The sequence below is a fragment of the Camponotus floridanus genome, unplaced genomic scaffold (assembly GCF_003227725.1).
Source record: "Camponotus floridanus strain SB8 unplaced genomic scaffold, Cflo_v7.5 scaffold123, whole genome shotgun sequence".
Lineage (NCBI taxonomy): Eukaryota > Metazoa > Arthropoda > Insecta > Hymenoptera > Formicidae > Camponotus > Camponotus floridanus.
Genome location: NW_020229241.1, coordinates 230,714 through 248,475, shown reverse-complemented (window position 1 = coordinate 248,475; position 17,762 = coordinate 230,714). Strand labels below are relative to the sequence as shown.

Here is a 17,762-nt window from a genome sequence, read left to right as displayed (position 1 = left end):
TTTTGCATATTCTTGTAGCTCATCTCAAGAGCTTTCCAAAACATTATAATTAAGTTAGTTTTCATTAAGTACTTTCCAAGTTATGAGGCTTGAAATCATTTTTTAATTTTACATAAACCGTAAAATATCTTGTAAAATATTCATTTTTCGATTATTTTACCTTAATACTTTTATGTACAAAATAATGAGAGGAATCAATTGGTGTAAAGAAAAGACATAGTTATTTTTAAGAAAAAATATGTAATTGTTAATTGCAAATTACATTTTTTTTTTCGAAACAACTATGAGTTTTCTTTACACCAATTGACCTTCGCGTGTCCTTCAGGTGGCTCTTCAAGATCAAACTAATGACACCATTTTATGTCCCCCTTGAAACCATACAACTTTTGTCTAAAACTTTTTTCAAAATAATCGACTCCAATCGAGATATTATCTTGTCTCAAGATAAATGCCTCACCCTGTATATGTATTTACACACTTCCGTTGATGCAAAATTATTTATATATTGAAATATGCATAATATATTCTTAATGTAATATACAAAAAAATGTACATTAATGAATGCTTAAACTTCGACAGCTTACTTGTACTTTTGTTTTGCTCCATATTTTGCGAAACTGTTTCTCTAATCTTTATCTAATCAATTCAGAATATATAAACATCACATCGAAAATTTTGAATGAAGCAAGCTTTATTAGAACGGACTTACGACGCAGAGAAGACATCTAGACTCGAACATGGCACCGCAATACCCAAGGAAACTGACGATGAACGTAAGAGCACCGGCTACGATAAGAATGTAGGCTGTCATTCTGATGACATCGGCATCTGTTTTGTTCTGCAAAAAAGGGAAGATACGATGAGAGAATTCAGATCGAACTTTCAATAAATATTCATTGAAAGTCCGAGATGTAAGATCGTCATGTATATAACTTGATAAACTCTTATCGAAAAGTCATGTATATTTATCACAATACGAAAACTCACTAAAATCATTTATGTACATACGTAGTAATAAGGAATATAAATTCTCAGTGAGATAAATTCTCTTTAAATTAGAAATTGCAAAAATATGAATTATGAAGATGAAAGAGATCTCTCTTTCTCTTATCAATTTCTCGAGAATTTTACGCAGCCACTTAGAATTTTTCTTACACTGAGAAAAAATCTGATTGCATTAATTAGAATTCTGATAGATTCAACCAAGTTCAAAACAGTCTGTTGGAAAATGGACGAACCAGAATTCTTATAGAAATTACCAGATGAACCTGATTAATTTCTTCCTGTTAAATTTACCAAATTTTCTGGTTAATAATACTAAACTTGCCAGCACCAAGTCGTCTAAAATGTTTTCCATCTAATTTCCAAAGTCTGTTTAATATTGTGAATTCCAACACGATTATTGCATAAAATTCAATCAAGATTGTTGAATAAATTATTTTAAGTTCAGTTTGTTAAAAATTAAACTGATAAACAATGATGCAAAAAGAGGATGCAGCTCAAACACACAATCAGAGAGCTAGCGTCCTCTTTCTGGCACTACTGCTTGTAAGAGAAAAAAAATATACTTTGGATTTAATGTTAATACTAGTTTTTTATATACATTTCATGGCAAATACGAGTTAAGTTAAGAGTGAATCGCCGCCTAGCGGCAAGCAAAGAAATTAATGTAACAAGAAATTTTATAGATTCAATCAGAAGATACTAACCAAATCCCTATAGTAAAATCTATTAAATGTTCTAGTTATAAAAAATCGAGTCTTATCATGATAACTAGAAATTCTTGTTTGATTTAACCAAAATGCCTTCAATCATATACGTCTTGTTGATACAATCAAACGATTTTCCTCAGTGTATCATTTAGATATATCGTAAAAAGTTTATGATCGCTTATTGGGTACTAGATTCCCCGTTTTATACTTTACAAATTAAGTGTTTATATAACTCCTTGAATAATTCACTTGTGAAACCTCAATCTCTGCAAACTCTGTGCAACGATTATAGCTTCATTTCCATAAAATTAAGATATCAATAGTACACTCTGTCGCTAATCGCTGTATCATTCTTATGTATACTTGGTGTATATTTATTGTTAGGTGCATAAAGTATGCAGATGCTCGTTAAAACTAGTGCTATGTAAGTTGCGAACAATTATTAAGTTAAGCTCGTCGACTCATCGTCAAGTATCCATGCGAGTATTGTACATCATTACAAAACACGCTCGATATAAGAGGATGACATAATGGCTCGCGAGGAGCACTTAGAATACTTATAAGCTCGCTATATGCGAACTGTCGTCTCCGTCCTACATGATGGATATCGAGTTTCACGAGGCAGATCAACAGAGTTGGCAGCATAGACGGTCCTTTATGCGAAGCGTCGACGAGAAACGCGCATCTGCCGATGTTTGCTGGACTCGAGAGGGTCCATCCCGACATGAATGACATTTGTAAAAATTAAAAATCGCGAAAAAAGTGTTTTCTCGATCGCCATCTTTTCATGCGAAAGTCCACCCCCGTCGAGAGGATTCTTGAAGATTCGACAAATTTATCTCGATAACCTTACTTTTTTTCAATTAGTTAACGACTCGAGTGTGAGCCTCGAGTAAACTAATCGTTCCGCTATCTCGTCCTCTGATGAGATCATTCGAGATATAACGTGAAAATAAGAACTTCGTAGCATTACGACTTGTGAAGTTAGATGAGACAATCGTGATTCAATCAAGCATTGTTTTATGTTCGCAGGAACGAGCGATCCGCTGACATTGTATCTGTCTGCACGAGATTACTCCGTAAGTACGTTGACATTCTTATCTCAAACACCTGTTGAACGGATATAAAGTATTTTTAGTTCGACGCCGGTATAGGCGTTTTATCGAACGACCACTAGTATACCAGCACGCCACGAAGCGTGCCGCGAAAAATCAGGTCACCAGGTGAAAGGACTAATAAGGGTATCTCGTGTTCGGTTTCACCGACTTGTTCCGCCAGATTGATCGAAAAACAACCGCGGCGAAATGATAAACGATACAGCACAGAATTCGAGTCGAAACGTACTCTTCCAGTAAACAAAAAGAAAAGTAACAGGAATATAACATAAATGTAACATGTACATAACAGTTACAGTTGTTGAGTGGAAAATTATAACATTAATGTTATATTATATACTGTCACTTTGGCCCATATTCTGAATCTTCTTTTATTTTAAAAGTGCTTCTAAAAGTGGCTTATAAGCCTTCTGATTGGCTATAAGTCACTTTTAAAGGCACTTTTATCGATAAAAGAGGATTCAGAATATGGACCTTTGTGTTTATTGGGCTGTCAGTTTAATCCTTTGAGGGGCGGTGTATCATATATGATACACCTATTTATCTTTAGTATTTTCCTCATTATGTATTACGGCAGTTACATGCATGCAATCAAGTTCCTTAGACTTCTGATTATCTACATATTGTAATCTTCCATCCCTTTTCACTGGGGGGGTTGACAATAATTAATTAATAAATAATTAATATGAAAAAAGCACTATTTTTTCGGAAAAAAATCAGTTTTGAATACAGGTCTTGTTGAATCAATCCCAAATTGCACATATATAAGTTTTCGAGGTCTCTGATCACAATGCCGGCCTCAGATTTTGGAAATCCAAGATGGCGGATCCAATATGGCGGATGACATATCTAAAATCTGATAATTTTCAATTTTAAAAAATCTTATCATATTTTGCATATAATTTGAAGAAGAAAGTATTCTTGATGTTTTTTCGATTAGATGTGTAGTTTTTGAGAAAAAAATCCATGAATTATAGAATTTCTTCTGGCTTTCCATGCTAACACGCTTTATGTATTTTTTATTTTTGTCTGGAATTGAGAATTTTACATATTGAGAATTTTATAGGGTCACTGTTTTTTGTACCTTGACCCTGAAAATCCATATATACGTGATTTCATCTGAAAATATCAATTTTCGCGATTTGACATTGAAAAGGATCCGAATTGGATCGAAACGCAGCGTTTGTCATTTATATTAAATAAACATTTTATTGGATGTATTACATTAATATAACCGTTTTTTCGCTTCTTTACATCATTGCGCTGGTCCTTTAAGCCTTTTATTGAATTTTTTGAAAATATCAAGTTTGTCAATATTTCTAAGATATAATCCGCCATCTTGAATCCGCCATCTTGAATTTTGAAATTATGATGCCTGATTCGTAATCAGTGACCCAAAAACCTATAAAACCATCATGATCTTTGTTGTCGATCTACACAAAAAAATGTGCTCCTAAAAGGGTTAAAACTATGATTCTCTCCAACATGTCATAGAGGTTTTTTGAACCAGGGTAATTTTCTCTCCAGTCGAATTTCTATAACTCGTCGCGCACGAGCTGTGCACGTCGCTCCGAAATGACCCAATTTTACGCATTTGCAGTACGTGGATGTGCGTTGCGCATGCGTCAGCGAGTTAATGCATTTTCTGGAGCCAATGACGTACGTCCTAAATTCCTTGCTTACACTATTTGATGGAAAAAGGTTCTCTCTTTCTCTACATGTGAGAGCCAAGTACTCGGAATTGTCTCGTTCCCAAGAGAAATTTTCCTTTCTATTTCGAGTCCAATTCGTCTCGGAAGCATGTTATCATCGTCCTTAGCCCATACCGATGTTACCTGACGCATAATCAATCGCACAAGACTGTTGGTCCGGTTCTTTATCGAGGCAGCAATTAATAGTGGCTATCATAAATCGGAGACGGTCCGTTGAATTTCAACGACGACGAGAGACGCGAAAGGAAGTGGAGTCGAGTTGTCGAGGAAATGTAAACGACAGTGCACTATCTCTCGCTAAGTCGCGCTACTCGAGGATGAAGCACTTAATCGTCTTTCGCCTTTGCAGTTTCACGTCCGTTTGTTTCCACTCATGTTCCACCATTCTCTCTACAAAGTCTGTATATTTTTTCTATAAACAAACTTTTCTTCTGAACTGTAAAAGTTCTTTGCTTCAAGTTCAAATCAATTTTTTTACTTCACGAAAACTCTAGCTTTTAGTTGGCCTAATAAGTTATCTCCGAAGATAAGCAACCATCAGGCTGATTAAGACTCGACATCTTGAGCAATCAACAGGCTGACGGTTAGATAAGCTTCAACATCTTAAGCAACTAGCTTACTTCATTTTTAATCGAGAATTCTATTCGCGAGGAGTTTCTAAAAGAGACAACAGTTACGAGTTATAGTCTGTCTCCGAAGTCATTAGAAGCTACTTTCTAAGAGCCTTCACTAATAATGCGCGAGTAATATTAATTGTATTAATTTTTTTTCTACGTTACATTTAATAGCATCACAAATTACAAGAAATTCAAAAGAACTTTATACGCGTATCGCGTAGATATATTTAAGTGGATATTTATCACTCTAATAATTTAATTTATCATAAGGAAACATGCGTTATCCTTTCGCCGCTTGCGCGAAATATATGAAAAATGAAAGCGGCACTTTTACTTTTCTTCGTCGCGTTCCGCTATCTAGCTCCGCCATCGTCTAAGCAATGTACGACGATGTGAATATAAAAAATAATATTTTCAGATAATGCCCCTATTCGTGAATCTCTAAGAAGATACGTAAAATTGTTCGAGAGCTTTGGCCTTTATGTTTGTCCAGCGGTGGACTATGAACCACGAATCCGCGATGGAGATCACCCCGATCCTCCCACGCGTTCCGCTAATGTGACAACCAATCATCTCATCAGCGGCCAAGTACCGATAATTACGTTTCTCCCTGTCCGTAGCATTGCTGTCTACCTACGTAGTATATCACGTTGCGCGTGAAAACAATCTGCCAGTCGGATTTTTCTTATCATTCACTAGTCAAGGTATGGTGAAGTGAGGTAAAAATCAAGAATATGAATCATATGTTAAGACATTTGCCGAAATTTAAATAGAAAGAAGATATTATATATATATAGAGTGTTTTTTAATAAGCGCGAAAAATTTTTTAGGAGATGATTCTTTGTCGAAAATTAAGAGGGATTTTCCATATAAACATATACTCCAGATCCCTCCCTGTGGTAAAAATTAGGTTTTTATTTTTTGGGTTTTTATTAAGATTTTGTTTTTGTTCCAATTTTCTCAACATTTTCTCTAATTTTATTTTTACTTTAAAACTTAACTTCTCATAATTCGAAACCTATGCTATTTAGCACCATCCTGTACACGATAATGTATTTAATTTTTTTCTTGAAAACTATTGATACTATGAAAAAAATAAAAGAAATAAAAAAGTTTCCAAATAAATCAAACTTTTTGCATATTTTTTAGATTATCATATTCCGGCCCATTAAACAGTTTTAATAAAAAATTGAATAGGGGTTGCTAGTTTCATTCCCTTATAACAATATGAGAGGCTGAAAAAAATATTAATGAATAACCTTTTTACTATTAAAAAATATCTACCTAATTTCATTTCTTTAACTTGTTCCAAATTTGAGGAAAAAATAAAAACCTAATTTTTATCCCCATTTTTGGAGAAGTGTAACTCCCACAGAGAGGGATGTAGGAGTATATGTTTATATGAAAAACTCTCCTTAATTTTCGACAAAGTGTCATCTCCTAAAATTTTTCGCACTTATTAAGAAACACCCTGTATAATAAATATTATATATAATAAACTCTCGAACGTCAAATTATATCAGAATACAAACAACGCGTGTAAATGAAATCTAAAAGGCTCGTTATTTTTTTGTGTCTTAAAATCCAGAACGACCATCGTAATCAAGATTCGAGATAAAGTGAAACTAACAGAATAAACATTAATTACTTAGTGATAAGGAGACTCAAAGCAGAGGTGCAGCGGATTAGAAAGCGCACGTCACGATGGGTCATTCTCTAATTATAATAATTAACAGCGCATGCACTTTTTTACGCTATGTCTATGCCTACATCTGCCGGCATAAAAGATTACTGTGTGAAAAGGATCCTATTTGTTTTACTTCCTTTTAGAACATCTACGAATTCTCTTTTTTTCATAGACACCTTCCGACAAGGCACATTTAATTTCATCAAAATTCGTGTAATCCCTCTTCTTTTTACGAGAATGCTATAAGAACCAAGAGTCAAAATATGGCATGATGTCATTAATAAAAGATGATTAGATGCACAGGACGAAGGAAAGAAGCGTGCAGTAGTATTTATGCGAAGGAAGTACGCTATCCTCTATTGTTCTCATTAATCGTGATAGTCTTTAAGGTCGTTCTTTTTATGCCTTTTCTCCTCGCAGCTTATAGAGTCAAGCACCTCGTTAAACGTAAGATTATCTCGTATCTCTTGCGCGACTTGCGGTTAAGAAAAGCCTAATAAGTACGTGTGTTACGACTGTTAAATATTTTATTGTGCATTTGGCATCTTTCTAAAGAAAAAAATGAGTGTTCATGTCCGGCAAGCTGACCTAAAAAACTAAAACTAGTTTCTCGATAGAAATTTGGAGACTTTCGTCGAGAGCTTAGAAATGTCACTTATTTATTCTCATTCGATTTATATAAGAGATTTATTTTTTGAAGAAAAATTCAAGAGAAATGAAAAAAATCTATGAAAGGAATCGGCGAAGCATATTCCTTCGCTTTGCATATTCATTTCAAGGACGTATTATAGGAAAATCACGTTAATATGCGGGTGTTATAGCGATGTATCCATAATACAGACAATGGTATTATATTACAATACGTATATATGTATGTACGTCGCACATATCTTGTTACACATCTGCATTTCACACGTGCTTGTTAATGAATAAGTCACGTTAGTGATAAAGATAGTTTGAATGCTAACGAAAGGGATTTATCGGCAAAAGGAAGCGTCAAGAATAATTTACTTATCGTATCATACACGGAGAAAAAAATCTGTTTGCATTAATTAGAATTCTGTTAGATTCAACCAAGTCCAAAACAGTAATGTCTGTTGGATTAAAAAATCTGGTTGCATTAATTAGAATTCTGGTAGATTCAACCAAGTTCAAAACAGTATGTCTGTTGGAAAATGGATGAATTAAAATTCTTGTAGGAATCACCAGATGAATCTGATTAATTTCTTCCTGTTAAATTTATCAAATTTTCTCGTTAATAATACTAAACTCAGCACCAAGTCGTCTAAAATTTTTTCCATCTAATCTCAAAAGTCTGTTTAATATTCTAAATTTCAACAAGATTATTGGATAAATTCAATCCAGATTATTGAATAAATTATTTTAAATTTATGTTAAAAATTAAACTGATAAATAGTGCACTGAGAAAAAAATCTGATTGAATTAATTAGAATTCTGGTAGATTCAATCAGTATGTCTGTTGGAAAATGGACGAACCAGAATTCTTGTAGGAATCATCAGATGAATCTGATTAATTTCTTCCTGTTAAATTTATCAAATTTTCTCGTTAATAATACTAAACTCAGCACCAAGTCGTCTAAAATTTTTTCCATCTAATCTCAAAAGTCTGTTTAATATTCTAAATTTCAACAAGATTATTGGATAAATTCAATCCAGATTATTGAATAAATTATTTTAAATTTAGTTTGTTAAAAATTAAACTGATAAATAGTGCACTGAGAAAAAAATCTGATTGAATTAATTAAAATTCTGGTAGATTCAATCAGTATGTCTGTTGAAAAATGGACGAACCAGAATTCTTGTAGGAATCACCAGATGAATCTGATTAATTTCTTCCTGTTAAATTTATCAAATTTTCTCGTTAATAATACTAAACTCAGCACCAAGTCGTCTAAAATTTTTTCCATCTAATCTCAAAAGTCTGTTTAATATTCTAAATTTCAACAAGATTATTGGATAAATTCAATCCAGATTATTGAATAAATTATTTTAAATTTAGTTTGTTAAAAATTAAACTGATAAATAGTGCACTGAGAAAAAAATCTGATTGAATTAATTAGAATTCTGGTAGATTCAATCAGTATGTCTGTTGGAAAATGGACGAACCAGAATTCTTGTAGGAATCATCAGATGAATCTGATTAATTTCTTCCTGTTAAATTTACCAAATTTTCTCGTTAATAATACTAAACTCAGCACCAAGTCGTCTAAAATTTTTTCCATCTAATCTCAAAAGTCTGTTTAATATTCTAAATTTCAACAAGATTATTGGATAAATTCAATCCAGATTATTGAATAAATTATTTTAAGTTCAGTTTGTTAGAAATTAAACTGATAAACAATGATGCAAAAAGAGGATGCAGCTCAAACACACACAATCAGAGAACTAGCGTCCTCTTTCTGGCACTGCTCGTAAAAGAAAAAAATATATACTTTGGATTTAATGTTAATACTAATTCTTTATATACATTTCATGGCAAATATTGAATACGAGTTAAGTTAAGAGTGGCTGCCGTCTAGCAGCAAAGAAGTTAATGTAACAAATTTTATAGATCCAACCAGGAAATACTAACCAAATCCTTATAGTAAAATCTATTAAACGTTCTAGTTATAGAAAATCGATTCTTATCATAACTAGAAATTCTTGTTTGATTTAACCAAAATGCCTTCAATCGTATACGTTTTGTTGCTACAATCAAACGATTTTTCTCAGTGTGTGCGTGAAAATATACAAATTAAATATGAAAGAGAGATATTTTTCCTGATTGATAATCGCGCGTATCAGGAATCAAATCCAGTCTCGTTCAAGCAAAACTTTCTTGTTGCACCTACCTCGAAATTGCATAACAAACTTACGACATAATTACCATGATTGCGCAAGAGAAACTTGGAGTAGTATAAATAGCCAGTTATAAGGATACGTGCGAGCCATTTTCCTTCTAACATATCCTAGTGAGGGAGGGAAGCCTAGGACCTGCTTGAGAATTTTTTCTTTCGCGAGAGAAGCAACGAGTCGTAAAGCAATCTCGAAAACCGGCAATAAAATTAGCAAAGCAAATTAATACGCGAGTCCAATTAAAATTGTCGACACAATTCTTAGTTTTTGAAAACGAGACGCTTAATTAAATGCTTTCCGTCTGAAATTTGTTCCGTCTGGATTTCAGGACAGGTCATGAAAATTATTGCGATCCTACCTGAATAAGAAAGCGATAGAGAAGCTCGTAAAGACCACAGCAGGAATCTAACACAACGAAACGTTCGTTAGACAAACCGGTATTTTTGCTGAGAATTGTCCGGTTTCTTCAAGATATTAAAAGACCATATATATCCTCTTTGATCACAATTTTGCGAAAGATTTCGTGTGTTTTACGACCAATTAAATTAAAGTTAAATCAGCGAGTTCTTGGCTTTGCCGGGTTGGGCGTGATGATTTCTACGCATTTGTAAGATGAACGCTTGTATTATTTTGGTGCTTGGCCAATTTGCCATACGACTACACAAACAAGTGGTGCTGCGTGAATCATAGGGCGATTTTTAGGGAAAATACGTATTTGACGCGCAAAAATATAATTTTTTATGATTAATTAATTTTTTACTTGTAACTAATTAAATTGTTTGATACGCTATTCCATCTAGTACGGGTTCTTAGCCTTGATTATTATTTTAATTTTTTCTTTTTATTAATTAATTTGTTGGTTCATATTCTTACCAGGATGTCGGATTGATCGAGCTTCCCGATGAGATTGGTGAACGAGCTCCTGTCAGCGAAAAGCCAGATACCGACAGTCAGTGCCGCTCCTCCGGCGACCTGCAAAATACGAAGCATCTCGTTGTACATCTCCGTTCTGCTTCGTGGACTTCAAGGTTGACCAAAGGAAGCGGCCCAGAACTCGAAGTGCGGGCTTGGCTACTTTTCACTTGCGATCGCATGCGGGCACATTAAATTATACATCTATTTGTTCCAATGAAGGGTACAGTAAAGAGGGGAAAATCTTCGACATGTTTTGTCAATCATTGTCGAACACGCGAGTACCTCGTCTCGAAACTAAACTTTATTTTCACGTTCGCTTTTGATGTTATAAGATAGAGACCAAGAACTGTGGTAAGAAACCAAGAATCGTGCACCGTAACGGCATATAAATTTTCTAAAATATCTACTCAAATTTTATAAAACAAAATTCCCTGAAAATTCCCTGATCTTCAAGGTATTTTTGCTCAAAATTCCAGGCAAAGAAATTTTATTTTACAGATTTTTTTTATGCAACTTTCTAAATAATTTTTTCATTGTATGCGTTTTATAATGTTTTTCACTTGTACGAAGAAAAAATACATTCTCTTAAGTTTCAAATATTAAATTTGTAAATATGAAATATCTAAACAAGATTGAATAACTTTCAAGATAAGCATTTCTCATTTGCATAAAATTTTCATTTCTTTATCACTGAAAATTACAATAAAAAACATGTATTTCAATATTTAGTTAAAACATCGAAGATATATTATAAACAAATATACATACTCATAATATATTTTAAACACGTAATTCACTTGAGTTGCTAACTGGTTACGATATAAAATGTAGTAAAATGATCAAAGAGAGGATTCTTTAAAGAAATTTCCTGAGCTCCAATAGAATTTCATGAGAATTTTTCTGATTTTTCCAGGTACAAGAAAGAAATTCTTGAAAAATCCAAGCTTTCCATGTTTTCCAGGAAGCAAACACCCTGTATAGAATTGTACAACTGTACTCTTTCGTCGCGAGAAAGAACGCAATTTTTCTCGCAACGTTAACGCTCCCACAGAGATGGCTCGAGATGTTCGTGTCTTATCAGCATACACGCATGTAATTTGCTCGTATGTATGAAACGAGTGAGAAATGTATTTCAACGTGGTGGTCCCCAAAGCGAGGCGAGGGTTCGAGCGAAGTGCAATTATGCGATCGTGGCTGGTTGCGATGTTGATGAATTATCAACCGCGCGATCGCGACGTCTCGCAAAGTGCAGACGCAGGAAATGCAGACTCCGGTTTAGATTGCTATTATTATGCGGAAACCCCGTGTATACTTACGAAGAATATAAAGTTGAAGAAGCAGAGAAAGTACTTGGCGCACTGCGACGCGCAACTCATTTTCGCAGCAAATTTCTAGACTGCACCTGTAACAAATTAATATGTTCGTTAATTATACATGTAGACTTGTCGAAATCGTCTATTTTTCACTTTCCTCGATTCCAACTTAAAGCCAGTTTCTCTTTAAATACAAACATCGAGAGACAGTTAATTGAGTCACTAATGACATTAGTGGCAGCTAAGGCAGTGATTGGAATCGAGCAATAGAATTTTAAAAATGTAAGAAAATAATAGAAAAGAAAATCTTATTCAACATATTTAGTTTCGGGTAAACTTTATTTTGACAGATCTATAATTTAAAGATTGGGGATATTTAGCAAAAAATTGAAAAGAAGGAAAAAACCTCGAGATTTCTCGCTAAGGAAGTTGACTGAAAATTGATCAGAGGATTTATGGATGAAAAGCACTTTGCTAAGAGACATATTTTACGTATGTACAGAGTGTCCCAGACTTAACGAATCAGTCGTTAATGGTAGATTCCTGAGATTATTTAGAAACGAAAATCTTAATAACAAAATGTTGAGGAAGATGTAATTTCGGCACTGAAAAAGATTAAAGATTACCAATCGGCGCGTTACGTCCTCCTATGCTCAGGGACATAGCGCATTAAGGGGTCCATGTACAGCATAATATCGATATCGATATAGGGATGAATATAAAATAAAAAATAGAATTCTACAGTGAGCGCGATTGTATTTTCCATGCAACAGTAGTCAGTAGTTTGGAAATTTTTATGAAGTCTTCCTCAACATTTTAGTATTAGACTTTTCGTCTCCAAATGATCTCAAAAATCTACCAATAACGGCTGATTCATTAAGTCTGGTACACCTTGTATAATTTATAAATTTTTATTTTAATGTACGAGGATCGTTTGATAAGTTTGGTAAAAAATAAAACACGTTATTTTTGAAAAAATTTATGTAATTTCTTAATATAGTCTCCATCGAGGTCTATACACTTAGTCCATCAAATTTCCAATTTTTTAATACCTTCGGAAAAGTAGGCTGATGAGGCGTCACCAAATGGATTGTGACGCAATTTCACGAAAATTTACCAAACTTATCAAACGACCCACGTATATACAATAATACATAATTAAAGAGATTCCTAATAACAATAGTGATGTTGATAGCATATTTTCAAAGTATGAAGAAAAAAGATGAGAGATGAGAGAAAGAGTGAGAAAGAGAAAGAAAGAGATAAAGGAAAAGAGAAAGAAAGTGGTCAAACTACAATTACAGAGCTCGCTACTGGAGCACAGCTAAGGATAAACGATGCAAACAAATGCATTTAAATCCACTTGTCATCGATGCATGCTTTGATTCGAAGCCGATTTTGCGACAGACAAACAACACCCGACAAGTGACTAATTAGCGTAGGCGAGCGCACAAACGTATCGTCGCACATTGTGGGCGGAAAATAAAGAGGAGGGAGAATTGTCCGAATTAGAGCTATAGAGAACTAGAGTTGCCAATCAGTCTCAAGGATGTTTTTTTTCATCGCGAATTAAGACGATTCTGACAATCGACATCCTTGACTCCGATTACAGATCTCTGTCCAGCTTTAAACTTCCTCATGATTTTCCAAATATGATTTTTTTTCATCAATTTTCCTCGCTAAACAACGAGGGATAAGTTCGAGGATGAATCAGCAGACCAATACTGTAATTAGTTTGAAACTCGAGTTTAGATGTTATATACAGGGTGTATCAGAGCGACCGTACCAGGCTGGTATTTCGAAAAATACGCATTTACTTGAAAAATGTTCCGAACAAAAGTTGTAGGACTTTAAGGGGCGCATTACATAGCATGGTTAGTGTGACCTTGGATAGTGTTGTTAAGGACACGGAAAAATCAATTAAAAGTTTTTAAATGGAAACCCCTATTTTTGATTGTATATTCTTATAGCTGACCTCGAGAGCTTTCCAAAACACTATAATAAAGTATTTCTTCATTGAGTACTTTTCGAGTTATGAGGCTTGAAATCATTTCTTAATTTTACATAAACCGTAAAATATCTTGTGAAATATTCATTTTTCGATTATCTTACCTTAATAATTTTATGTACAAAATAATGAGAGAAATCAATTGATGTAAAGAAAAAACATAGTTGTTTTTAAGAAAAAAATATGTAATTTGCAATTAACAATTACATATTTTTTTTAAAAACAACTATGTGTTTTTTACACCAATTGATTCCTCTCATTATTTTGTACATAAAATTATTAAGGTAAGATAATCGAAAAATGAATATTTCACAAGATATTTTACGGTTTATATAAAATTAAGGAATGATTTCAAGCCTTATAACTCGAAAAGTACTCAATGAAGAAATACTTTATTATAGTGTTTTGGAAAGCTCTCGAGGTCAGCTATAAGAATATATAATCAAAAATAGGGGTTTCCCTTTAAAAACTTTTAATTGATTTTTCCGTGTCCTTAACAACACTATCCAAGGTCACACTAACCATGCTATGTAATGCGCCCCTTAAAGTCCTACAACTTTTGTTCGGAACATTTTTCAAGTAAATGCGTATTTTTCGAAATATCAGCCTGATACGGTCGCTCTGATACACCTTGTACACATATTAGATTTTTTGTCATATATTGACATTCGATGGATTTATCGCCATTATTTAGTTTTCTGACCGTTTTCTATAATATTGTAACGACCGATTGATAATATATGTATTAGTTATAATTTTTAATAATTGTATTTTGTGTTGAAGATGGTTCAAAGAAAGAATCGAAACGTTCACTCAAATATATACTAAATTTACATTTACACACTCAACATCTTGTGATTGCTCGTAATTGCCTTTTGTTTTGTTTTGTCTGAATTTGTTTAGATTTTTTTCTACTTCATAAAGATTGCAACTGAAAGCGGTGCAGAGGTGTTGCTTATCGAATCTCCATTTTGTATAGGGTGTTCTGCTGGAAATTAAAACGCGACGATCTCATTTCGCGGGCGAAAGTAAGCGTCAGATCGTCGAGGGACTTCCGTTCTACTCAAATTCGAGTCGACCGCGGATCAGCAAGGTGGAAAGAGGGAGAGGCTTGATCCAAGCGACCCAATATCGAATATCCAGAGCACGATTCTCGTTGCTACACGAGAGCATCCCCCCCTGTCGTCTCGCATTGCTTCGGCGCAGCGGCGGTATCGACTGCGAGAACTGCTGCTGATGGTGGTGCTGCTGGTGCTGCTGCAACCTTCAGCAACCGCCTGGTCCTCGTTCTCCGGGAGGGCCGCGCGTCATCCCGCGTAATTTCTGCGACCTCGCAATCCCCGACACGACAAACATGGCTCGTCTCGGCCACTCGAGAGTCTCTGACGATTCTCGACGTGTAATCGAGAAACGAAGGAGGGAGAAGGGAGAGGGGAATCTCCCGGGAAAGGGACGATAGCGCCGGGAAAATCGAGAGCACCGTAGCTCCGAGCCTCCCGGAAATCGATGACTACCGAGGCGGGAGGTGGGGGAGGAGGTGCGAATCGTCCCGACACGGAAAACGAGACGACGGAAAATTGGATCATCCGAGATAGCGCGAGATGCCGGGGTTCCAGGTCAGTGGGTCGATTCGCGCGAGATCGAGCGCGCGCGCTTGGCTCTCCCCCCCCCCCCCTCCCCCCCTCTTGCCCCGCCATCCTTCTTCCCTTCTCCCGACTTTGCGCCGCAAGAAGCTGCATCTCCCCGATGCGCACCATTTTCTTCTATTTACAAGTTTGTGTTCTCGGGCACTTCGTGATTCATCCACCGCGAGCAATACCGAATCGCGAGATCGTCAGAGACGAGAAATTATCGGTGTGATATTTTTTTTTTTTTTTTCATATCAAATATAAGAAAAAAGCTCGAGGTAAATTGAATTTCTCGCGCGTATCACTCACGTTCAGATGCGGTACAGATTGAGAAGAATATATACTCTCTTCCTAATTGTCTCCTTGATTGGTAATTCAATTTGAACGTGTGTCCCAGATTCCCGATGAAAATGGATTTTATCAGAACCGATCGTGACTTATATCAGCTGTGAAAGGAAGAAAATCAATTCACGTGACTTTTCATCTCTCTGACGTTATGCTATATAATGTTACAATAAAAAACGGAGAGCCTCAATGTTTTTATTCAATGTTTTTATAATGTCTCCCATTTCTGTTGTTAAAAGTTCAAACAATGTAGGAGACATACAATGGTCAATTATACAGATTGACGTGCACAGAAGCGTGATAATGTTAATATTTATGAAACGTAATTAACAGCGAACGTGGAAAAATTTGCATCTATGAACAAAGTTATTATAAATTCATAAATTATCTTAATATCGCTAATCGATTAATCGAAGGATCATTGGAAATAATGTAATCGACCAACACTAGCCAAAATTTTGTTTATTTATTACGACGTTTCGACCATATGGTTGTGGTTCTTTTCAAATATACAGGGTGACCCATTTTAACTTAGGCAGCCAAATAACTCGAAAAATAAGCACACTACGAAAAAATGGTTAGAATCAAAATTTCGTCATTTCGAGGGGGACGTACAATGACATTAAAATCAGCCCCCCCACCCCTCCCCCTGGGCGGTGAGGGGGGCAAGTTTGAAATCTTAAATGGAACCCCCTATTTTTCATTGCATATTCTTGTAGCTTATCTCGAGAGCTTTCCAAAACACTATAATTAAGTACCTTTTTATTAAGTACTTTTTGAGTTATAAGGCTTGAAATAATTTCTTAATTTTACATAAACCATAAAATATCTAGTAAACCATTCATTTTTCGATTATCTTACCTTCATACTTTTATGTACAAAATAATGAGAGGAATCAATTGGTGTAAAGAAAACATACAGTTGTTTTTAAGAAAAAATATGGAATTGTTAATTGCAAATTACATTTTTTCTTAGAAACAACTATGTGTTTTCTTTACACCAATTGATTCCTCTCATTATTTTGTACATAAAAGTATGAAAGTAAGATAATCGAAAAATGAATGGTTTACTAGATATTTGATGGTTTATGTAAAATTAAGAAATTATTTTAAGCCTTATAACTCAAAAAGTACTTAATAAAAAGGTACTTAATTATAGTGTTTTGGAAAGCTCTCGAGATAAGCTACAAGAATATGCAATGAAAAATAGGGGGTTCCATTTAAGATTTCAAACTTGCCCTCCCTCACCGCCCAGGGGGAGAGGCGGGGGGGGCTGATTTTAACGTCATTGTACGTCCCCCTCGAAATGACGAAATTTTGATTCTAACCATTTTTTCGTAGTGTGCTTATTTTTCGAGTTATTTGGCTGCCTAAGTTAAAATGGGTCACCCTGTATATGAAATGAATATGAAATTGACAATTAGATTTTCAACGGTTTGAATAAACAGTAACACACAAATTAAATGTGAACATGAGATTTGAGTACATACAGATCAAATAATAGATATAAATCGTAGTGTTGTAAACTCCACAAGTCACATTTGTAAGATCGTTACATTATTAAGTAGTAATTTACTAAATTTGAAACCAAGAGATAAAACGATGTGTCAGTGTAAGACTTCGTCAACGAACTGAATATGTTAAATAAAAAATAATAACGAACCATATGACCTTTATTATTTTGTCGTAGATGTTGTTTAAACTATCCGTATGAAAGAGCATTTTAATGATATAAAATTGCATGAAACGAATCATTCCGTCATAAATAAACGTAGATTGGAATCTGGACATGAATTTGACTGGTCGAAACCTAATATTTTACACAATTGAAGTTATTATAATTGTTTAAAAATTT

The 17,762-nt window shown here is 34.5% G+C and overlaps 1 protein-coding gene across 4 annotated transcripts in view; it reads right to left on the bottom strand.

The window, feature by feature from the left end:
* The window catches only part of LOC105249883 (tetraspanin-1), a 52,510-nt gene that overhangs the window by 23,540 nt on the left and 11,208 nt on the right, over positions 1–17,762 (bottom strand). For all 4 annotated transcript variants that reach the window (XM_020027117.2, XM_011255652.3, XM_011255651.3 and 1 more), the window contains exons 2-4: positions 11,931–12,016; positions 10,573–10,671; positions 710–838 (exon numbers count right to left, since the gene is read on the bottom strand). In XM_020027117.2, coding sequence (XP_019882676.1) covers positions 710–838; positions 10,573–10,671; positions 11,931–11,990 — 288 coding nt within the window. In that variant the 5' untranslated portion in view covers positions 11,991–12,016. The remainder of the gene's footprint in view (positions 1–709; positions 839–10,572; positions 10,672–11,930; positions 12,017–17,762) is intronic.